General features: G+C 40.9%; 1 protein-coding gene across 5 annotated transcripts in view; it reads left to right on the top strand.

Moving 5' to 3' along the window:
* The window catches only part of TMEM245 (transmembrane protein 245), a 158,158-nt gene that overhangs the window by 16,909 nt on the left and 119,407 nt on the right, over window positions 1-21,842 (top strand). For all 5 annotated transcript variants that reach the window (XR_012901837.2, XR_016348906.1, XM_075921638.2 and 2 more), the window contains exons 5-6: window positions 2,382-2,588; window positions 8,761-8,930. Coding sequence is in view for 3 of the 5 variants with exons in the window: in XM_075921638.2 (XP_075777753.1) it covers window positions 2,382-2,588; window positions 8,761-8,930 (377 nt within the window). In the remaining 2 variants the exon portion in view is untranslated. The remainder of the gene's footprint in view (window positions 1-2,381; window positions 2,589-8,760; window positions 8,931-21,842) is intronic.

A 21,842-nucleotide genomic window follows, 5' to 3' on the forward strand; every position in this document is an offset into this window, starting at 1 on the left:
AGTATTAACATTTAAATGCGTCTTTTAAATACAATTTTTATGAACTACTAATTTAAATTGTTACCTGAAGAGGCATAAGCTGTGCCTGGGAGAAGTTTTCAGAATGAAGACTCTTATGTGCTTACTCAACAAAACCATCACTGGTGCTAAGTGATGGTTATTAATTGAGGGAAAAATTGATTATTTGAAATTTTTGATACTGATCCTTTCAATTAGCATGTCAAAGAATAGTGCTTCAAACTTTCTGCAAGTGTTGGATTTACCCACAGTGTTAATTTAAAAAAAATTGTTATTGCAGTTTAAGGCACTTTGGTTATACAGACCTTTATTTGTGCTTTCTTTGTTTTGTGCAAAATAAGATTTGACAGTAATCAAGAAACCTGCTATGTTTTTTCTCAACCAAAACCAAGACACCTCATTGTAATAAAACTTGGGATGTGAAAATGTAACCGTGTACACAGTTAACCGTGAGCCTGGGCTCATCAGTTAACTTTCCCGGTTACATGCAGGCTACCAGTGCACACTGATTCCCAGGGAGCCAACACCCTCCACTCTCTGTGCTGTTGCCTCTATATCAGTGACAGAAGTGTACAAGGGTGGGTGCTACCAGGCAGGAGCCGGTGCTCTTAGGGAGCCATCTGCCCACCCCTGTATCAGAGGCAGGGAAGGGGAGCAGGCAGGAGCTACTTGCCTTCCTCCATAAATGTGTAACACCTGAAATTTTCAGGGGTTACAAATTGACTTGATGAAACATGTTTTAACATCCTTAATCCCAACACCTCCGTTGAGCTCTGAGTTAGGGTTGAAGACAGAACCATGTGATGGACAGACTAGTATAGGATGCATATTTGTTGCCTAGTTCTTTTGCAGATGTCTACAACCAGAAAAGTCACTTGCAAATTTCTCTTATCTGGCTTTATTAAAATAGGGTTGCAGATTTGTCATGACTTTTTTTTTTAATCAAATATCATGGAGCAGCTAAGGTAACCTCAGTAAAAGTCACAAGTGTTTTGTAATTTAAAAAAAATATATATATACTGATACAAATGAGGAAGGTTGCTAAAGAAGATACCCACCCCATGATTCTTCTGCAGCAACAGCTCCAGCAGTTCCTGTTCTCTGAGGCGTGGCTCCTCACTCTGCCTGTTCCTCCTCGAGCAAAAGTTTGTAGTGCCATTTTGGTTTGGTCTAGCCAATCTTTCATGAACACCACTGGGACCCACTGTACCAGGTCAAAACAGCCAGGTAGGGAGCTGGACCTGGCCTTGTGGGACAGAAACCACTGCTGTGGAGTGACTTTAATAAAATTATGGCTGCACAGACAAATCCAAAAATCACAGTATCTAGGACATTTTCCTCACCGTGACAAACATGCAGCCCTAATACCAATATCCCAGAATTGTCTCCGGAAGACTGTCTCTGTATATAGTGATGAATACTATTTTTAATCATTGTTGAGGACCCTTTTTTGTTCAAAATGTTGTTAGGCTCAGTTAACTCTGAGATTCATGGTCTGTTACCGGCTGATTTTTAAGTTCTCAACCGCTTTTGACTGTTTTACGTACATACATTTACTGATGACACTTAGGTGGAAATGACTAGTTTATCTCTAAAAGTCAAAGAATAAAAAGGAGCTGCACAAATGCTTTTGTAGAATATTAGTACACTGTTTATTATAAGTCTCTTTGGGAGTATAGGAATAAAATGCATGCTAATTTTCTGTAGACTGAGATTTTGATTTGGTGTTGAAATACTATACTTTGGTTAAGTAGTCAGCATGTCCTAAATCTAATTGTAATGTGCTCATCTTTGACTTGTAAGCTAGTGAAGATGAATGCTGAGCATTTAGTGACATCTTAGGCATACTGTGACATATTTGTTATGTACTAATTTGAAAGCAGTTTGTTTTCTTTTTGGTATTGTTTCCCAAGAATAATAAAGTATGACATGCAATGTAATATCAATTAGATCACAGCATGAATATTCTATAATTATAATGTGATCATATCTGAAAAGAACACTGCGTGCTACACTTAAATGATTTGTAAGTTGGGAGTGTTCACTTCAAAGGACACTGTGTGTGCTTTGAAGTGTAGGTTTTGATTTAAAAATAGCCAGGAGCATGCATTTGGATTGTATTGAACTAGTAGACAAAATATATTATTCATCTTTGCCATAAGGATAATACAGTAAATTCTTCTTATTTTGCAGCTAACAATATTGTACACATTTTAGACTTTGATTTCCTCAGGAAAATGTTACACTTTGCACTGCTATTCATTTAGCTGTCAGACCCTAGGGTAAATATTGGTGAGCTGCTAGGTAACCTCTTTCAGTTCATCCATAGAAATTAATGTGATAACTTCTGCTTCTTTTTTTAGAAACAGCAGAAAGTGAGCAAGCCTCAACCTCTTCATTTTCTTCCTCTTCATCTACTTCTGGTGTCAAACAAAGACCTGAGATTGGAACTTTTCTTAGAAAGAAGAAAACCAGTGATATCTACTTCGTAACACTTGTATGGGCCATTGTCCTAGTCCAAATCTGGTTGAATCTCTGGATTGTGCAGTTACTGCCAGTGCCTGTTGCAGGTCATTGTCTAATTCTTAATAATGCTAGTTAAACTATAACTTACAATACTGTTGGATTTTTAGAACATCTTACTTACTTTGCGCTTGAATGTGGATGCTTCATTTACATATTTTAGACTATTCTGAAAATACTGTGTGGTTGTAGCACAAATTCACTTAATTTATAATTATAAGCAGTTACATTATGTCCATTATTGTAGGGATAACTTTATAAGTCTTAAAATTAAATATTAAAAATTAGAGAGAACTTGCTTCTCTGCTGCCTTAATCTCTTAATCAGATAATTAAATTAGGAATTCAGTCAGTTGGGGTAAAGTATGTGCAAAATAGTGCTTGTTCCAACTCTTTCTTAAAATGGTAGGTTTGTGCTTCAACATATTTTTGTGGGTAGCCGCTTTCAGAAATGTGCTCTTCTACCAAGAATAACCTTCCTCCAGCACCCAAAGGTTTCTCTTGATACATATTTCTAGAAGAAAAGTGTTTCTAGTTAACTGTGTTTTATAACTTATCTTTTAAATCCGCTTCAGTAACTAATGACTGGAAGACCGCTAATGTGACACCAATATTTAAAAAAGGATCTAGAGGTGATCCTGGCAATTATAGACTGCTAAGTCTAATGTCAGTATCAGGCAAATTGGTTGAAACTATAGTAAAGAATAAAATTATCACACACATAGAGATGAACATAATTTGTTGGGGAAAGTAAACTTGGTTTTTGTAAAGGGAAATATTGTCTTACTGATCTACTCAACTTCTTTGAGGGGGTCAACAAACATGTATACAAGGCAGATCCAGTGGATGCAGTATACTTAGATTTCCAGGAAGTCTTTGACAAGATCCTTCACCAAAGGCTCTTAAGTCAAACTAAAATGATTAGGGGTTTGGAATGGGTCCCATATGAAGAGAGGTTAAAATGACTGGGACTTTTCAGTTTAGAAAAGAGGGGACTGAGGGGGGATATGATAGGTATATCAAATCATGAGTGGTGTGGAGAGGGCAAATAAAGAAAAGTTATTTATTAGTTCCCATAATAGAAGAACTAGAGGACACCAAATTAAATTAATGGGTTGCAGGTTTAAAACTAATAAAAGAAAGTTCTTCGTCACACAGTGTGTAGTCAACCTGTGGAACTCCTTGCCAGAGGAGGATGTGAAGGCTAGGACTATAACAGAGTTTAAAGAGAAGCTAGATAATTCCATGGAAGTTAGGTCCATAAAAGGCTATTAGCCAGGGGTTAGAAATGGTATCCCTGGCCTCTGTTTCAGAGGCTGGCGAAGGATGGCAGGAGACAAATCGCTTGATCGTTGTCTTCGGTCCACCCTCTCAGGGGCAGCTGGTGCTGGCCACTGTTGGCAGATGGGCTACTGGGCTAGATAGACCTTTGGTCTGACCCAGTATGGCCATTCTTATGTTCTTATGTAAGTAAAGTAAGTTGTCATGGGATGAGTGGGAATGTCTTCTCATGGATTGATAACTGGTTAAAAGATAGGAAAGAAAGAGTAGGAATAAACTGTATGTTTTCTGAATGGAGAGAGGTAAGTAGCGGTGTCTCGAACGGTGCGTACTGGGACCATTCCTATTCGCTCTATTTATAAATGATCTGGAGAAAGAGGTAAACAGTGAGGTAGCAAAATTTGCAGATGATACTAAACTGCTCAAGATAGTTAAGACCAAAGCAGATTGTGAAGAGCTTCAAAAAGATCTCTCCAAATTAAGTGATTGGACAACAAAATGGCAAATGAAATTTAATGTTGATAAATGTAAAGTAATTCACATTGAAAAAAATAATCCCAAATATGCATACAATATGATAGGACTAAATTTAGCTATAATTACTTGAGAGAGATCTTGAAGTCATTGTGGATAGTTCTCTGAAAACATCCACTCAAAGTGCAGTGGCAGTCAAAAAAGCAAACAATGTTAGGCGTCATTAAAGAAGGGATAGAAATAAGACCAAGAACATCTTATTGCTTCTATATAAAACCATTGTAAACCCACATCTTGAATACTACATATAGGTGTGGTTGCCTCATCTCAAAAAAGATATAGTGACATTGGAAAAGGTTCAGAAATAACAATGAGAATGGAGAGGGTTTTGGAACGGGTCCCCTATGAAGAGAGATTAAAAAGACTGGGACTTTTCATCTTAGAAAAGAGTAGGACTCGGGGGATATGACAGAGGTCTATACAGTCATGACTGGGGTAGAAAAAGTGAATAAGGAAAAGTTATTTACTTGTTCCCATAAACATAAGAACAAAGGGTCACCATGTGAAATTAATAGGTAGCAGGTTTAAAACAAACAAAAGGAAGTTTTTCTTCACACAGCGCATGGTCAGCCTGTGGAACTCCTTGCCAGAGGAGGTTGTGAAGACCAAGACATTAACAGAGTTCAAGAAAAAACTAGATAAATTCATGGAGGTTAGGTCCATCATTGGCTGTTAGCTAGGATGGGTAGTAAACGTGTCCCTAGCCTCTGTCAGAAGCTTGAAATGGGTGACAGGAGAGGGTGAATTCCTTGATGATTCCCTGTTCTGTTCACTCCCTCTGGGGCATCTGGCATTGGCCACTGTTGGAAGACAGGATGCTGGGCTAGATGGACCTTTCGTCTGATTCAGTATGGCCTTTCTTATGTTCTTAGTTTCCTGTTTGAAAATAGCTAAACTTGTATATCTTCCAGAGCATTAAGAAACTTCACAGTGAACAATTATGGAATAACTTGCTCTTGAGGGATTTCTTTCCCCCCTAATCCTTGTGAGTAAAGGCTAGCTTTTGAAGTATGAACATGATTTATTTTAGATATGGCTAGATCACATCCAGTGTAATTGCAGCTGTTTTTATATTTTTGGTTCTATGCTATTCAACACTTCTAAACAATGACATGGATTGAAACAAAGTTTGAGTGTTTGCAAATGGCACAAAAATGAATGATCCAGTAATGAAGCTGGCAGGATCACTGTTATGATTTTGTTCTAACGTTCTTATTTCCAGTCAGTATAAAGTTATTCTCTTTATTTTTTAAACCTCCCTACTTTGACAGCTCAGTTGCTTCTAGTTTACTCTAATATTGAATGATTTACTGTTCTAGATTTGGTAGAGTTTATAATTATACCACCCCTTTATAACTTAATAAAATTAATTAAAAAGGCTAGCAAGGACCATTGTGATTTCATCTGGCCTTCTGGCTTTAAAGGAAAATTTACTTGCATTATAAGAGAAGATACTCCTATAGAGAGAGCTTGGTTCTCATAAACTAGATAGGGATGTGACTAAGTCCAGGTTTCAGAAATGTCTAGTACTATGAATACTTCCCATTCAGTTAATTTACACTTCAGCAGCATGTTATATTCTCTTAAAATTATTTTGGTTATGGTTGGGGAATTTTTTAAATAAACATAAGGATAAGAGGAATTTTAATTTAAAATATAAACAGAAGACCATTATGAAACTTCTGAAACCTTTAAGTGCAGCATGTATGAGAAAATATTTGTATTTGTTCTCATGGTCTGTTGTGGTTTTTTTTTGCTGTATTCTAACTCTTTTGTAGTTCATGTTCACTGCCTTTACACAGTTCTAACGTTCTTACTATACCTTGTAGGTAGCTATTTTCCCTCTGTAGGATTCATATGCTTTCACTATTCTCTTTTTTTGTATTAACAAGATATGATTACCATAAATACTATAGACATGGAGCTTTCAGATAAACTTATTTCAGTGGTTTTAACACATTTTTGGGGGGTAAAATTTAGTGTTTTAGAATGTGTGGAATATATTTATTTTTGGACATTTGCTGGTACTAAACCTAGAAAGATAATTAATTGTTAATGCAGTACACATACACAAGTTTGCCACATGGTGGTGCCAATAGTAAGTAAAAGCAAAGCTTAGAAAAATTGTAAAGCAGGTTACTCTATTTGTGAATTGTTTACATGTAAGTCTAGAACTTTGAAAAACTCCCTGTAGACTTCAAAATTTGATCTTTAGGGCAATTACATCTTGGGTATCTGGATATTTCCGGAGGGGGAGGGAGAGAAGGATATTTTTTGTCTCAGACACTTGATCTAATTTGGAGGACTTCTAAATGAACATTATAACAGTTTTACTAAATATTAACATGAGTTGTTAGACTATTAAACTTTATGGGCTATGTCTAGATTGCATCCCTTTTTCGTAAAAGGGATGCAAATTAGACCTATCGCAATTGCTAATTAAGCGGGGATTTAAATCTCCCCCGCTTCATTAGCATAAAAATGGCTGTCGCTTTTTTCCAGCACGGAGCTTTGCTGGAAAAAAGTGCCAGTCTAGACGCGGATCTTTCAGAAAATAAAGCCTTTTTCAAAAGATCCCTTATCCCTTATTTTAAGCGGGATAAGGGATCTTTCGGAAAAGGCTTTATTTTCCGCAAGATCCATGTCTAGACTGGCGCTTTTTTCCGGCAAAGCTCCGTGCCGAAAAAAAGTGGCAGCCATTTTTATGCTAATGAAGCGGGGGAAGATTTAAAACCCAGCTTAATTAGCAATTGCGATATGTCTAATTTGCATCCCTTTTACGAAAAAGGGATGCAATCTAGACGTAGCCAGTCAGTGTAGGAGTACAGAAAACGGTTAATGCTGCATAAGGGGCTCTGTTGCTACCTGTTTCTTAGTATGTTGACTTCCACACAACCATTGTTTACCTCCATAACCGATTTTTGGTTTTGTGCATTAAATGAACAGATTTAAACAAGTCTTATTTACTTTAATCCATTTTATGACCTTCAGCACTTTTGTCTTGTGGAAAAAATAAGCTACAATTACAAGTTGGACCTCTCTGGTCCGGCACCCTTGGGACTCGTTAGTGTAATGCAGCAATTTCCTTCATTTTCCTCTTCTCCATTTTTAAAACAAAAATCGCTTTTATGCCTGTTAGTTTGTAGCTTAGCTTTTCATGTTTTATCAATGTGAAGCTCAGTCTTGTTGGTTTTTTTCTCGCCAATACTTATTTTTGATGTGGATTTTCTTTTGGGTTTCAGTCTTGAGTTGCTTCTATGACTCTTCTATTGGTATATCATTTTGCCATATATGATGAATTTTTTGTTTTTCACAAGAGCAGGCCCTGAACTGCCACAATTCTCATTATATAAAGCTTGGTGACTGTGGGAAACATAGCCAATGGACACCGACATTGTCTCGGGGTGTGCTATCTTTAATCTCTTCCAGACATTTTCATTAGTCATCACCTGTAGGTAGAGTGGCAAACTTTTTGGAAACACTGGTGAAGTGTTTTTGGAAACATTGGCTATACAATTTAGTGTCATACATGTAATCAAATTGAATTGCACTTATTTATATCAGACTTTGATATGGACTGTAACATCCATAATGATGCTATTTGGAGGTAGTCAGTCTGAACTAGGGATGTTAAATATCGGTTAATTGAATACTTGAGTAACCTCATGAAATTTTATCGGTTAGTCAACTATTCTATAGTCCCCTGGGGCAGTGCTAGTAGCCATTGTATCAGAGGCAGCAGTGTGGCGTGCCAGGTGAGAGCTGGTCTGTGAGGGGAGCCCATTTAAAAACCAGTTCCCTTCACGGACTGGCTGCCTATGACCCTGTGCTGCTGCTTCTGAGAGAGAGGCAGCAGCGAGGAGTGGCAGCAGTCCCTGTCCAGTGGGGGTCTGAGCTCCTGGACCCAGCGTAAGCCAGAACTGAGCCTGCCCGCCTGGCTCTTAACACACTTGAAAAGCACAGCTGAAATGGGGGGTAGGTCGCAGACCCTGCGTGAGCCGGGACCCTGCCCAGCTCCTAGTACACTTGAAATGCCGAGTTGCAGCATGGGTAGGTCCTGGACCTCACAAGCCAGGACTGAGCCAGGCTGCTGTCCAGCCTGCTAAAAGATTTACTAGCAGGGAGAGGGAAATGTGTGTAGTCTGTGGCATTAACCGATAAGCTTTTGCTTATCGGTTAATCGACTACCATATTACATCCCTAGTCTGAACTTAAAATGGCTGAATGTGTTATTCTGCATGTGAATGACCAGCTATTTTTTAAAAGTTGAAGATATTTAGTACAGTTTTTGACGAGGAGTTTGAATTAAAACAATTTGAATTAACTTCACAGTGGGGTAAAAACACATGGAGCATCTCTGAAATCTTTAATTCTTACTTCCTCTTTTTTTTATTTTTCCTTACAGTTTGGGTTCTTAAAAAACTTGTGGTGCACTTTGGCGTTGTAAACTTTATGGCAAAACGCTGCAGTTGTTGGTGGCATGTTCTGGAAAGCTTTGTGAAGGAGCGGCAGGAGGCTCTTGCTCCACGGCCCATCAGAGGGCTTGGAAGAGTCATGCTGAAACTTGACAGTAAGGTATTTCAGTTTATTTTCTTAAGTTGTGTTTCTGAATAAAATACTCTTTATTTTTTGTGCTCTAGAAAGCTCTGACTCTAAAATAAGTGGCACACTAAAAGTGTGTCTTAGATCTTGAACTATGCTTGCTCTTTTGAAGACTATAGCATATTATTAAACTTTATTATAACAAGGGTTAGCTCCCTTGACACTGAGATGATGTCTGTGTGTTAAAAAAATAGCTTTTAAAATTGTTAGCTTAATATGAGTATCAATTTGGATGTTATTGGAGGTTTCCAATTTTACAGTACTTTTAACTGATTTCTAAGGCGATAAACTGAGGGTACGTAGGTATTTGGAGAGGGGAGTACTGATTGTGTTAAGCTAATAAAGTTTAAAAAAAACAACTTTTTTCATGGTGTACCTAGGACTCAAGTTACTTCAGCTACATTTGTCCTTAAAGTGCAAAAGCATAATGATTAAACACAACTATTTGATATTATAGAACAGACCAATCCATTATTGGGAATAAAATACGGTGATGGTCTATTCTCTTGGGAAGCTATTGAATAAGACATTGCACACTTTTTTTTGGTTTTCTAAGTCAGTGGGTGCCACGTTTCAGGAAAGTTGTGGACAAATGAGAGACAGTACAGAGGAGAGCAACAAAAATGATTAAAGATGTAGAAAAGATGACCTGTGAGGGAAGATTGAAAAATTGGATTTGTTTAGTCTGGAAAAAGGAGGACTGAGAAGGGAACATAGCATTTTCAGGTCCATAAAGGATTGTTACAAGTAGAGCCCTGCACATCTGCAGATATCTGTGGCTCGTTTTTGCAGGTATGGATGTGGATACACATTTTCTTTTTTTTTTATCTAGAACCCTGCAAACTTGCACTTTATATCTGTAGGTCTCTGCATCCATGGATGTGGATAGCCGCAGCTCATTTTTGCAGATACAGATGCAAGATGCACAATTTTCTGTCCATGCAAGGCTTTAGTTACAAAGAGAGAGAAAAAAGGATCTTCTGCTTAGAGGCCAAAAAAACAGTAGGCTTATATTGGTGGTTTAGGTTTAACATTAAGAGAAACCATTCTGGTAGTTGAGAACTGGAATAAATGGCTTATGGAAGTTCTGGAGTCTTTCATATTGGAGAGTAAATGAGGGTTAGATCAATGGTGTGTAACCTTTTTTCCTTCACGATCCCCATGGGGTCCACTGAATTTGGTGGAACAAAAAAAAAAGAAGCAGCCCCTTTAATTGTTGGGCTGTGGCCACTCTCCCATCGCCCCTCGCTGCGTATACGTCTGATGTCAAGCTGAGAAGCTAGGAAAAGTGGCCGGCTGGATCCAAGCCTTGCGACCCCCCAGGAAGACAGATGTGACACCCAAGGGGGTAGTGACCCACAGGTTGTACACCGCTGGGTTAGACAAACACTTGTTAGGGATAGTGTCAATAATATTAATTCCTGCTATGAGTGAAAGGTATTGGACAAGATCATCTCTCAAGTTTCCGGTCAGTCCTATGAGTTTATTGACACACTGATTCTGTGATGGTAGGTAGAAATAGACTTTAACATCTTAAACTTCCATTACATGCTTTCATTTTTTTGTAACATTTATTCCTAATACATTTGATAGTGTGGTGCTGTAATAAGAGCAAAGGACTAACAAAGGTCAAGCTTTGTTGCCTTATATTTTTTTATCCTCATTTTCTTGATAAGTAAAAGCAAGGTGATTAACTATTTTAAATCTTCCTATGAGTAAGATTAAAATTTAACAGAATTTGGGATCATTTGGGCCTGCTTTCCTGAAAGCACATGTCATTTCTTTCTGTTAGCAAGAGATGAGGGCTAAGGTTCAGCACCAGGAAGCAGCAGAGACTGCAGAGTGAAGAAAACCTGCAGCTGCTGCTGTTTTGATACACAAATAGCTGTCTGAAATGTGTAGTCAAGAAGAAATCCATTACCAAGAGCAAGGGATCCATAGAGTAGGATGGTAAGATTGGAATAGCAGGTGTTCCCATTCCACTTAAGAGGATCTGTCAGCATAGGCAAGAAACTAGGGAAGAATGTTTAATTCCCTTCAGTTAAACTAAGCTAATAAACAACTGAGAAATGGTGAGGGATAGAGCTGCTAGTGAGCTCTACATTGTCTTTCTCCTACAGGGAAGAGGGGTCATATCTCAGGGTAGGGTAAGTCCTGGGTAAGGGCAGTGTTGCTACTTATTCTCTCACTTAACAAGCGATCAAAGGGAAGACTAGGGCAGAGATTCTGTTCTGTATAGTGCATAGCACAAGAAATCTTGATCTATTACTTGGATGTCTGGGCATGATGATAATAAAAATAATAAACCAGAGATAACTGGGAAGGTCTGAATGAAGCAGCAATGAAAGCTTCTTGTGTATTCCATATAGGTCCTCATTAGGTTAGGAAAGTAAGAAGTTTTTAGCAACGTTGGTTTTTATGTCCCTTAGTGCCACTTGTTCCAGCACTGTCCCTGCTGCTAATAGCATCTTGGGAAAAGTTGGGAGCTTCTGCGGAGGGGTTCCGGCGGCGGGGCATCCCAGGCGCGCCTGGGCTGCCTGGCGCCGGCTTTCCCCGAGGCTTTCAAAGCTGCGGAGGGGCTCCGGCGGGGGGGCAGCCCAGGCGCGCCTGGGATGCCCCGCCGCCGGCTTCCCCCGAGGCTTTCAAAGCTGCTGCGGCTTTGCTCCCGGTGCCTCTGGTCTGCTGGGGACCATCTCCAGCAGACCGGGGACACCGGGAGCAAAGGAGGCGGAGGGGCGCTGGGGTATAAGATGAAACCCTATCTTCTAATTAAAAAAATAGGGGGTCGTCTTATACGCCCAGTCGCCCTATACGCCGGAAAATAAGGTAGTCATTTAACTATTCTTGACAGAGTATAGAAGAACTTGATGTGGATGATACTAACAGGTTGGGTAGCCTTTTTGCTATACAGAGTCCAGTGTCAGTATACATCAGGCATTGTACTAGTCTTGAAGTTCAAATGTATCTTTGTGGGACATGGGCAAAACATTACCAGAATATGGAAATACATATAGGCAGGAAAAATCTTCTTCAGAGAGAAGTCCGCATGAATATAAAGAGCTTCCTCAAAAAGTACTGCAAAAGTGATTGCAGTTTGACCAAATTTTACTTCTGCAAATGTTTGGGTTAAAATAAAAAAGGACTTGATTTTTTTGAAAACTAATTTTATGGTTGGGGTAGAAGCAACAACATTTGTGGGTGTATGTGTCAGTATTACAGTGGGAAATAAGCTATGTGGTATATAATGTCTCCTAATCTGAGTTTTAGTGTAGAACATCTGCTTACTTAATACTATTGACATTTTTCTTTCTGTCAGTGCTGAAAACTGGAAGTCCTGTTTCCAGGCTATTGTCATTTGTTGTATTATTTTTTGACAGGAGAATATAACCTTCCTCCCTCAGAGTATGCCAGTATCATGGTAATTAGGGGGGATGTCAGTGTGTAGTTGGCTACACGATTAACTGATAAGCCTGGTTTTATCATTAATCCCATCAACTATATACACTTCCCTCCCCTTTTTTACCTCTGTCAGAGGTAGCAATGACAGGGGAGGCAGGGCTGGTGCCTGTGTGGAGCTGGCTTTTAAACCAACTCCCAACACGCACTGGATCCTACAGAGCCGCCTGCCTTCCCCACCCTCGTGCTGCTGCCTCTGCTAGACAGGCAGCGGCGCAGAGGATGAGGGGGCAGGCAGGAGCCGGTACATGTGGAAAGCTGGCTGCCAACGGAAATCGCATCTCGTGGAGCTGCTTCCCTCCCCTCATACCTGCTGCCTCTCTATCGGAGGTAGCAGTGCAGGGGGTGGGTGCAGGTGGGAGCCAATATGCGTGGGGGAGCTGGCTTTTAAGCTGGCTCTCCATGCATGCTGGCTCCGTGAAGCTGCCTGCCCTCTCCCTTGCTGTCTCCTGCAGAGGCAGCAGGGGGTGGGACTAGGTAGAGACGGGAGCTGGCTTAAGAGGTAACAGCGAGGGGAGGGGAATTGGAGAGCCAGCAACTTCTGTCTGTGGCAGGCCCAGGCTCACCGCACACAGATGCTGCTCCATGAGATGTTGGTGGAGTCTCTGTCTGCAGGAACTTGCCTCCTCTCCCCCACAGACAGGGCTGCTGCCATCCCACCCTGCTGCCTTTGTATCAGGGGCTCTCAGGGAGTGGGGCTGGGAGCATACTGGCTGCTGCCCCTGCCCCTGGGGACCATTGAACAGTCGTGTAACCTCTGAGATTTGATGCGGTTACACGATTATTAAATTAATTGATATCTAACATCCCTAATGTTAATTTCCCAACCTAGAACTAGGATAACAGTTTTCATTGTCGTCTTCTTCTTCTTCTTATTATTATTATTACCACCATTCAGGGAAGCGATGTAATTGATCAGAATACCCTATTTACATTGCATTATAGTTAATGTTGAAGGGGTTCTTATACTCATTGGAATTTTCTACCCAGTTTCCATGGCGGTAAGGTAAGGCAAGGTTATTAATTAAACCCATAAACCACCTTATATTATTTTTCAAGGATACAAAATCCTGTTTCCGTGGAAGGAGTGGAAACAACTCAAAAGCTGATGGCTGAGATTTCTGAAGCTGTTTTGTACCTTTGTCCTTTCCATGCCTGTTTTAATAGGAATGGATGTACCTAAGCCACATACATATATGGGAAAACCGCATAACTTCTGTTATGTATTGTTTATTTAAAATCTTGAACACCTAAGTTTTTAACTGGAAGCTTGTTGATGGGTTAAGCTTGCTTTAATTTGCATTATGAAATTTTGGTTTTATTTGAAACCTTTTCTCTTGTTTACTTTAAAAATCTGTCCCAATTACAGCAATTGGAAGCCAGCAAATGGTGCAAACCTCAGCTATAGACAAAGTCACAATTTGTTTTGATGGTGTGTTGTAATTATCAATAGTATTTGAAATTATTAATTGTGAACCACTATTCCTTTATTAAATCTGAAAATTATGCACAAGTGTTCTAAACATGCCTCAAAAGCCTAACCAATAAGCAATATATTACATCCACATAATAACAAAGTATTTATAAATATTTGACCAAGATATTTACAAATAGATTAAGCCAGGCTTGCTTAGACCCATGATGGTAGGTTTCAACTTGGTTAGGCAGGTATTAGGAAAGCACTCTTGAAGAGATGACTTTTTATATCCCTTTACCAAGAAGTGGTGTCATTGCCAATCACTAGCTTCAATTAAAAGTCAACCTTCAGTGATTCATCCTTATTTCCAGTTTTAATACATGTAAGATTTACAGCCACTTTTCTTCCGGTTTTAATACATGTAAGATTTACAGCCACTTTTCTTCCAGAAGCCTTTCCTCCTCTACTTTTTTGCTATCTAGCAGTTTTTCCATTGCCTGTGGGTTCTCATAGCTTTACCACTGATGTGTGGGTTGCAGAAGAGTCATGTTGACTCATTTTAAGATGGACAGCCTCCCTGCTTTATTCCTTCTGGCCTTTTTGTTTATTATTTTCAAGGTCTTCCTTCGTGAGAGTTGGAACCTTTCTTGGCAATACATGAATATTTTCTTAACAAAATTAATTATTTAGTTTTATACTTATTCTAATGGGGATCATCCTGGTTGCAGCTTGCACCCATGGAGCTTAGATCTTTCATTGTCTGCACTTGTGGTTTGCATTGATGTATTTACATCTTGTCACCAATAGCTGGAATTGAAGTAAAATCTCATTGAGGAATGGGTCTTAGAATAAGTAATTTGGGTGAGAATTAGAGGAGAAATATTTGTCAGTTCAGAAGTATACAGTTCTTCTTGGAGGAGTGTCCCTGTGGGTGCTCCACCTTAGGTGCTTTAGCGTGAGCCCGTGATCGGAGATTTGTGACAGCAGTGTCCATGGCCAACCACGTGCACGAGGAGCCAGTGTGTATTCTGAGGAGGCTATTGCACATATGCCGCCTCCCCCCAGTTAATTCTTAGCCTCTGCCAGCTTTGGTCGCAGATCAGCAGTCTCCCTTTACCTCATTCAGTACTTACCTAGCTGTAAATAAAGCTCCAGGGGGTAGCAGAGTTAGCCTGTACAGGGTAAACTTAAAAAAAAAAAGGTGTGATAGCACTTTAAAGACTCACAAAACATGTAGATGGTATCATAAGCTTTCGTGGGCACAGCTCACTTCTTCAGATGACCAGAGTGTTGGATGTCAAGGACCATAATAGTTTACCTCAAACTATTTCTATATTGTATTGTTGAACTCTTATTAGGTTTTTAATAATAGTTTAAAGTGCATACCAGCCTCGCGCTAACTACCGGCTCTCCAGGATATACCGGGTTTGCCCAAATCCAAGAGGGGTACAGGCTGCAGATTATCTATCTCCATCTCAGATGGGCATGAGCAGTGTGTCCACATTGCCAGAAACTGACAACCCCATCCAGAAGATGGAGAGCTTTAATTAAAAATGCTTCAAATGGAGAAAAAGTCTTGGTCACCTACTGACCCTGAATAATCCGCTCTTCCCACATAGAAATCACCTTGGACAGGGTTGGAGAGAGCGGCTCCCACCAGGCTGAACTCAAAGGACCGGGAGAAGAGTAACCCTAAGAAAAGGTCTTACTCCTCCTCAGGGACTGTCTTTCCACTAAGGAAACACTCTCTCCATACAAATGCTGTACCCCAACTGCCACCATAAAAAGGGTCAGACAAGCAGCGTGTCAGTGGAACCAACAAGGAGTTAAGCTGGGACCCCAAGCGCACACAATGTGCCTCCGATAAATCACTGACAGAGGCAAAGCCTCCTCATCAGCATCGATCCAAAAATCCGTGCCATCACCTGTGGCTCGAAATAAACTGCGCTCACACATGGCACCAAGCATGAGCACTTTATCTGAGGCGTCACCAGAGAAGCACTTGGCACTGACCTCATGCACAAAGCAGCTGACATTTCAATTAACGCTGCTGCACACCCCGCACGCCTTACTCCCTCTGCTACTGTCTGCTCCCCCACTGATATTGCTGTTCACAATGGCAGCAGAACTATCAATCTAGTCGGTACCAGGGATGCTTCTGTTTGGTATGGACGGCACCCTGAGCACCTCAAGGTATACTCTCTCAGCCACTCCAGCTAGTTCAGCGGCAGTGATGTTTAGTGACGAGGAGGATGAGGTATCCAAACCATCACACTGAGACACTGCTCTTGTAAGTCTCAACAACAAACTCAACAATGACAGCCTCCACAGTGGTTTCCACCAGCTACCATGCCTAACTGGACATACTGAGACCCTTGGGCAGCTTATAGACAGCAACAACTTACAAAGCCAAAACACTCATCTGTGACACTGCGGTCCTATGCACCAACAGTGCAGTCCTTAGAGCAATACAGCAGAGGAGCAGGATGTGGATATCTCTGGGGAATGTCACAGTTGACCCTCTTCCCCACCCACACATACTTCAGCCACACTGCCTGACAACACTATCATGCCTCTGCCATCAACCACAGGGGATGATTTTAAGTCGTTCCAGGAACTTTTCAAGAGAGTGGTAGACACCCTAGAGATTGCCATGTTAGATACACCGCAGACGCAACACAAGCTCACAAACATTCTGCACACAGCCAAAATTGGCCATCCCTATGAACCCTGCAAAGAATATATGGCACATTCTAACCACAATCTCACCAACATCCAAATGAGCATGCAGAAAATACTATGTAGCACCCCAGGAAGCAGAATTCCTGTTTTCCCACGCAACACTAAACTCTCTGGTCATAGAAGCAGTGAATCAAAGAAGGAAACAACAAAATACACGTACAGTTCTCTGTGATAGGGATTGGAAGAAGCTGGATACAATGGGGAATAAGGTTTATTCGTCAGCAAGCCTTCAGATCAGAATAGCTAACTATGTGGCATTACTAGCAAAATATACACACCACGTTTTTGATCAACTAACATACTTTATTGACTCTCTCCCAGATAGCAAAAGGGAACAGTTCAAAGTAAATACCAAGGAGGGTACACTAATAGCTTGTACAGCCCTGCAGGCTGCCCTGGACTCAGTGGACAAACCAGCCAGATACCTGGCCTTGTCTGTGATAATGATGAGAGTTTCTTGACTTCAGTTCCTGAGGTTTCCGAGAGAGGTCCAATACACATTCAAGGGTACAAAGCTCTTTGCGGAGTCCACAAACACGTTTCTCTATACCCTGAAGGACTCTATGGCCACACTCAGGATGCTGGGCATCCAGGTTCCTGTTCCAAGAAGAAAACAAAACAGATCATTCTACCAAAGATACAGATCTGCATTGTTCAACCAACAATGATGACAGTACAACAACAGACACTGTCCATGGCAAAACAGACACAGACAGGCTTCTAATCAGTCCTCCACTCAACAGCCATTAACATCCAGGCAACAGTTTTGAAGTTCTGGTTGAGAGTCCAACAATCCCCAAATTTCCAAGGCAGCAGTCCGAGCCATCCACACTGTTTGGCAACGGACTAGCTGACTTTTATCCAGCATGGTGTTCTATCACCACCGACAAATGTGTGCTGGAAATAGAGAACCGTCTACTGCATTCCATTCATAGTTGTCCCCCCACTCCACCTGCCTTGCCAGTCCCTTTTCAGGGACCCCTCTTGTGAGAACTTGCTCATACAAGAGGTGGAACACCTTGTAATGCTAGGTGCTGTAGAAGTAGTACCAAAGCAACACCAGGGCAAAGGTTTTTACTCCCACTATTTCCTCATCACCAAGAAGTAGAGGGGCTGGAGACTTACCTCTTGTCAGATGCCAACACATCAAGATGGTTACTCTGGCTACCATTATATCTGCCTTGGAAAAACGAGTATGGTTGTCTACCTCCAGGATGCTTATTTCCACATATCAGTACACCCATCACACAGGAGTTTCCTCCATTTTACAGTAAAGGACACATACTTCCAATACGGAGTGCTACCATTTGTTCTCTTGACAGCCCCACGAGTATTCTCAAAAGTACCCGCAGTAGTAGCTGCACAGTTGCACAAAAACCACATTACGATATTCCCTTACCTGGATGACTGTCTAGTAATGAGCACTACGCAACAGGAAATACAACAGGTGGTCTTAGCAATCAGAATACTCTTCAACAGATTCAGGCTACAGATAAACACAGCAAAGTGCGCTTTGACCCCTCTCAAACTCTGGAATTCAGAGGGGAACATCTACAGTGTGCAAAGGCCAGGGCCTCCCTACCACACCACAGATGCCTCTCAATCAAGCTCTTGATAGAAAAAGCACAGACAAGCCCATGTATAACAGCACGATTATGCCTACAAATGCTGGGGCACGTGGCAGCGGCCATGTTCATAGTGTCCCATGCTTGACTATGGGGGTACGTCTAGACTACAGGCTTTTTTCGACAAAGGCTTTGTCTATAGATACTGTCGACACAGCCTCTGTCGAAAAAGAGCGTCTAGACTACAACCAGTACTGTTGACAAAGCAAGCAGCTTTTTTGACAGTCTAGACGCTTTTTCGAAAAAGCACACTTTGCATACAATAGCGCCTTTTTTCAACAGAGTACTATCGAGAAAAAGCGTTATTCCTTGTAGAGTAAGGCTTACTGCTATCAACAAAACTTCCTCGTTCTGTCGACTTACTATTGACAGAATGTGGTGGTAGTGTAGACACCAGTATAGTTTTGTTGACAAAAGCCCTCTTTTTTGTCAACAAAACCCTGTAGTCTAGACACACCCTGGATGTGACCATTACAAGCCTGGCTACGCACAGTCTAATAGCCTTGCATTCATCCTTTGAACAAACATCTCACCATGCCTAACAAGATAAAATCCTCCCTCACAATGTATGCGTAGGAGTCCCCTTCCAACAGAATCTGCCTGTAGTAGCAATCACGAAAGATGCCTCGCTTCTAGCTTGGGGTGCCCATCTATATCTCAAGGTTGTACAGGGTCTGTGGACCCACAACGAGATCAAGTACCACATAAATCTGCTAGAACTAAGTGTGGAAAGGAATTCTTGCATGCACGGTCTTCCCCTGATTCAGAAAGGAATAGTGCAAGTACTAACAGACAACATCTCCACAATGTACTACATCGACAGATAGAGAGGAGCACGCTCACACCATTTATGCCAGGAGGCCATCCACCTCTTGGAATGGTGTATCCCACAAATTATACACCTGGTCGTAACCTACCTCTCAGGCAAGGACAATCCACTAGCAGATAATCTAAGCATACAATTCCTACCAACCCACGATTGGGGGATAAACCAATTAATGCTCACATGCCTCTTCAAGAAGTGGGGGTTCCCAGTCGTGGATCTGTTCACTACACACAGAAATGCCCATTGCCCAAAGTGCACTCCAGAACGGGCATAGGCCTTCTTTCCCTGTGGGATGCTTTTAGTATAGAATAGAACATACACCTGGCATATGCATTTCCACCATTTTCCCCTTATACAATAGGTGATCCTCAAGATCAGACATGACAGAGCCAGAGTAATAATAATAATAGCACCCAAATGGCCCAGACAAACCTGGTACCCGTACCTTTTACAGATGAATGATCAGCTACCACATCAGTTCCCCTCAGTCACGTCTTTGCTCACACAGCGAAATGGTCAGATGCCCCATCCAGCCATCCACAAGTTACGTTTCCAGGTGTAGATGCTAGTTGGTTAAACGCCGTGGAAAGGACCTTCCTGGAATCAGTGCAGCTTATCCTCACAAATTCCAAAAGACCTACAACAAGAAAGACATAACGCAGGCCTATTCCTGAGCTCCGTTAAGGTACACCTTGCTTCGATCTCCAATCTTCATACCCCCATACAAGGACACTCGATCTTCACTCACCCTCCTGTCAACATTTTATACGGGGTCTCCACAACATGTTTCCTCCAGGCAAGGACCTGATCCCAGCATGGGACCTGAACTTTGTGCTGAAGGTCTTTACGGGCAAACACTTTGAGCCTCTCACCACCTGTTCTCTACTGCATTTATCAATGAAAGTGGCTTTCCTTGTAGCTATCACCTCTGTCAGACAGGTTGGTGAAATAGCAGCTTTAATGGCAGATCCACCGTACACAATATTCCATAAGGACAAGATGCCTCGATTCAGACTCATTCCAAATTCCTACCAAAAGTACTTAACTCGTTCCAGTGCAGTGAACCTGTACACTTACCTGTCCTTTTCCCTAAGTCACACAAGAACAACAATGAAGTAGCTCTCCATACCCTGGAAGTCCGCAGTGTACTTGCGTTCTATCTACAACTAACAAAGCCTTTTCAAAAAAAACCTTGGTGGTTCGTTTAATCAACAGAGAGATCACAGGAATTGCCTATACCAAAACAAAGACTATCAAAATGGGTATCTAGTTGCATTAAACTAGCATATGCTTTAGCCCAGAGAGAGCGACCACCTACCATGTGGTCTCACTTGACAAGGGCAATGGCAGCCACAACGGCATTCCTATAGGGTGTTCCCACAGAACACATCTGCAGAGCCGCCACATGGGCATCAACACATACCTTCATGCAGCACTATGTGCTCCAGCCATTTGCTGAGTCAGAAACAAGATTTGGCCACACAATTCTCTCGATCATACAGGCTCAGCAGCTGAAGCTCCCACCTCCTACTACGAATCCTGCTTTGTAATCACCTAAGGTGAAACACCCATGGGGACACTCCTCAAAGAAGGGAAGGTTACTTATCTATGCAGAAACTGGAGTTCTTCAAGATAGTTGTCCCCGTGGGTGCTTCACCATCCATCCTCCTCCCCTCTATTTTGGAATAGAATACGTCTGGGTCAGAGAAGGTTTCAGGAGGGGAGGCGGGGCATGGCTGCACATGCACAATAGCCTCCTCGGAACATATGTTGGCTCCTCACGCACGTGACCGGCTATGGACACTGCTGTCACAAATCTCTGATCGTGGGCTCAGTGGCGCTGAAAATCCTAAGGTGGAGCACCCATGAGAAGTCACCTCGAAGAACTCCAGTTACTGCACAGGTGAGTAACCTTCCCTTCCTTTTCAGAAAATGGCTTAGCATCTCTTCTGTAGTTTGACTGGCTCGTTACAGATAGCATATAATAAGTTTTGATTCAAGGAACTCTTGATCTGTACAGCATGCATATTAATGTTTCTATGAATTTTATATTCCTTTTCATAATATTTCTCATTGGCTGTGCATGTAGTAATACTTATAGGATAATAAAATGAATGTATATCACAATAGATATCAAAGGACATGAATATGTCTGAAACTGTATGTTTGGTCAAAGTTGGATTTCAGTAAACTAGTGTCTGAGATGTTGGTTCCTGATATCGCAATAATGTTCCACTGTATTTAGAAAAGAACTTTCACAAGTGTTGCATTGATTTTTTTTTTTAAATTTGGCCTATTATTATTAATCTGTAACTACTAAAGACAAAGGGATGCTAATTTTAAGAAGTATTAAGACAACTATATAATTATGCTAACAAAATATGCTTGTGAAGTTTATATTCATTCACTGCATTTCTCTTTCTAAATATTATGCATATTTAGGCTTGAAATGATTAGATTATAGAAAAATGTCAATAAATATTGATTTCACCATACATCGAACAGAAAAATATTTCTATACATAATCAATTTACAGTTAGGCAAAGTAAGAAAAATATTGCTTGAAGTTATTAGTATTTGATTTAGGGATATTTGCTTTGTATATTCTGACATGTAATGATGAATTGCATTTTAATCATTATAAAGTTTTCCCTTGTTGATTCTGTGTTTGCCATAATTAAATAATTAGTTTTATCTCTGCATAATCCCACAATTGTGAAAATGTAAATAGATAAAAGTAGAAAAAAAGCTTTGACGTATTGGTATCTATTATAATTATAAGTATCTTAAAAATTGAATTCTGCCACCCTTTTGCATTT

The sequence above is a fragment of the Pelodiscus sinensis genome, chromosome 2 (genome assembly GCF_052426305.1).
Source record: "Pelodiscus sinensis isolate ZL-2025 chromosome 2, ASM5242630v1, whole genome shotgun sequence".
NCBI lineage: Eukaryota > Metazoa > Chordata > Testudines > Trionychidae > Pelodiscus > Pelodiscus sinensis.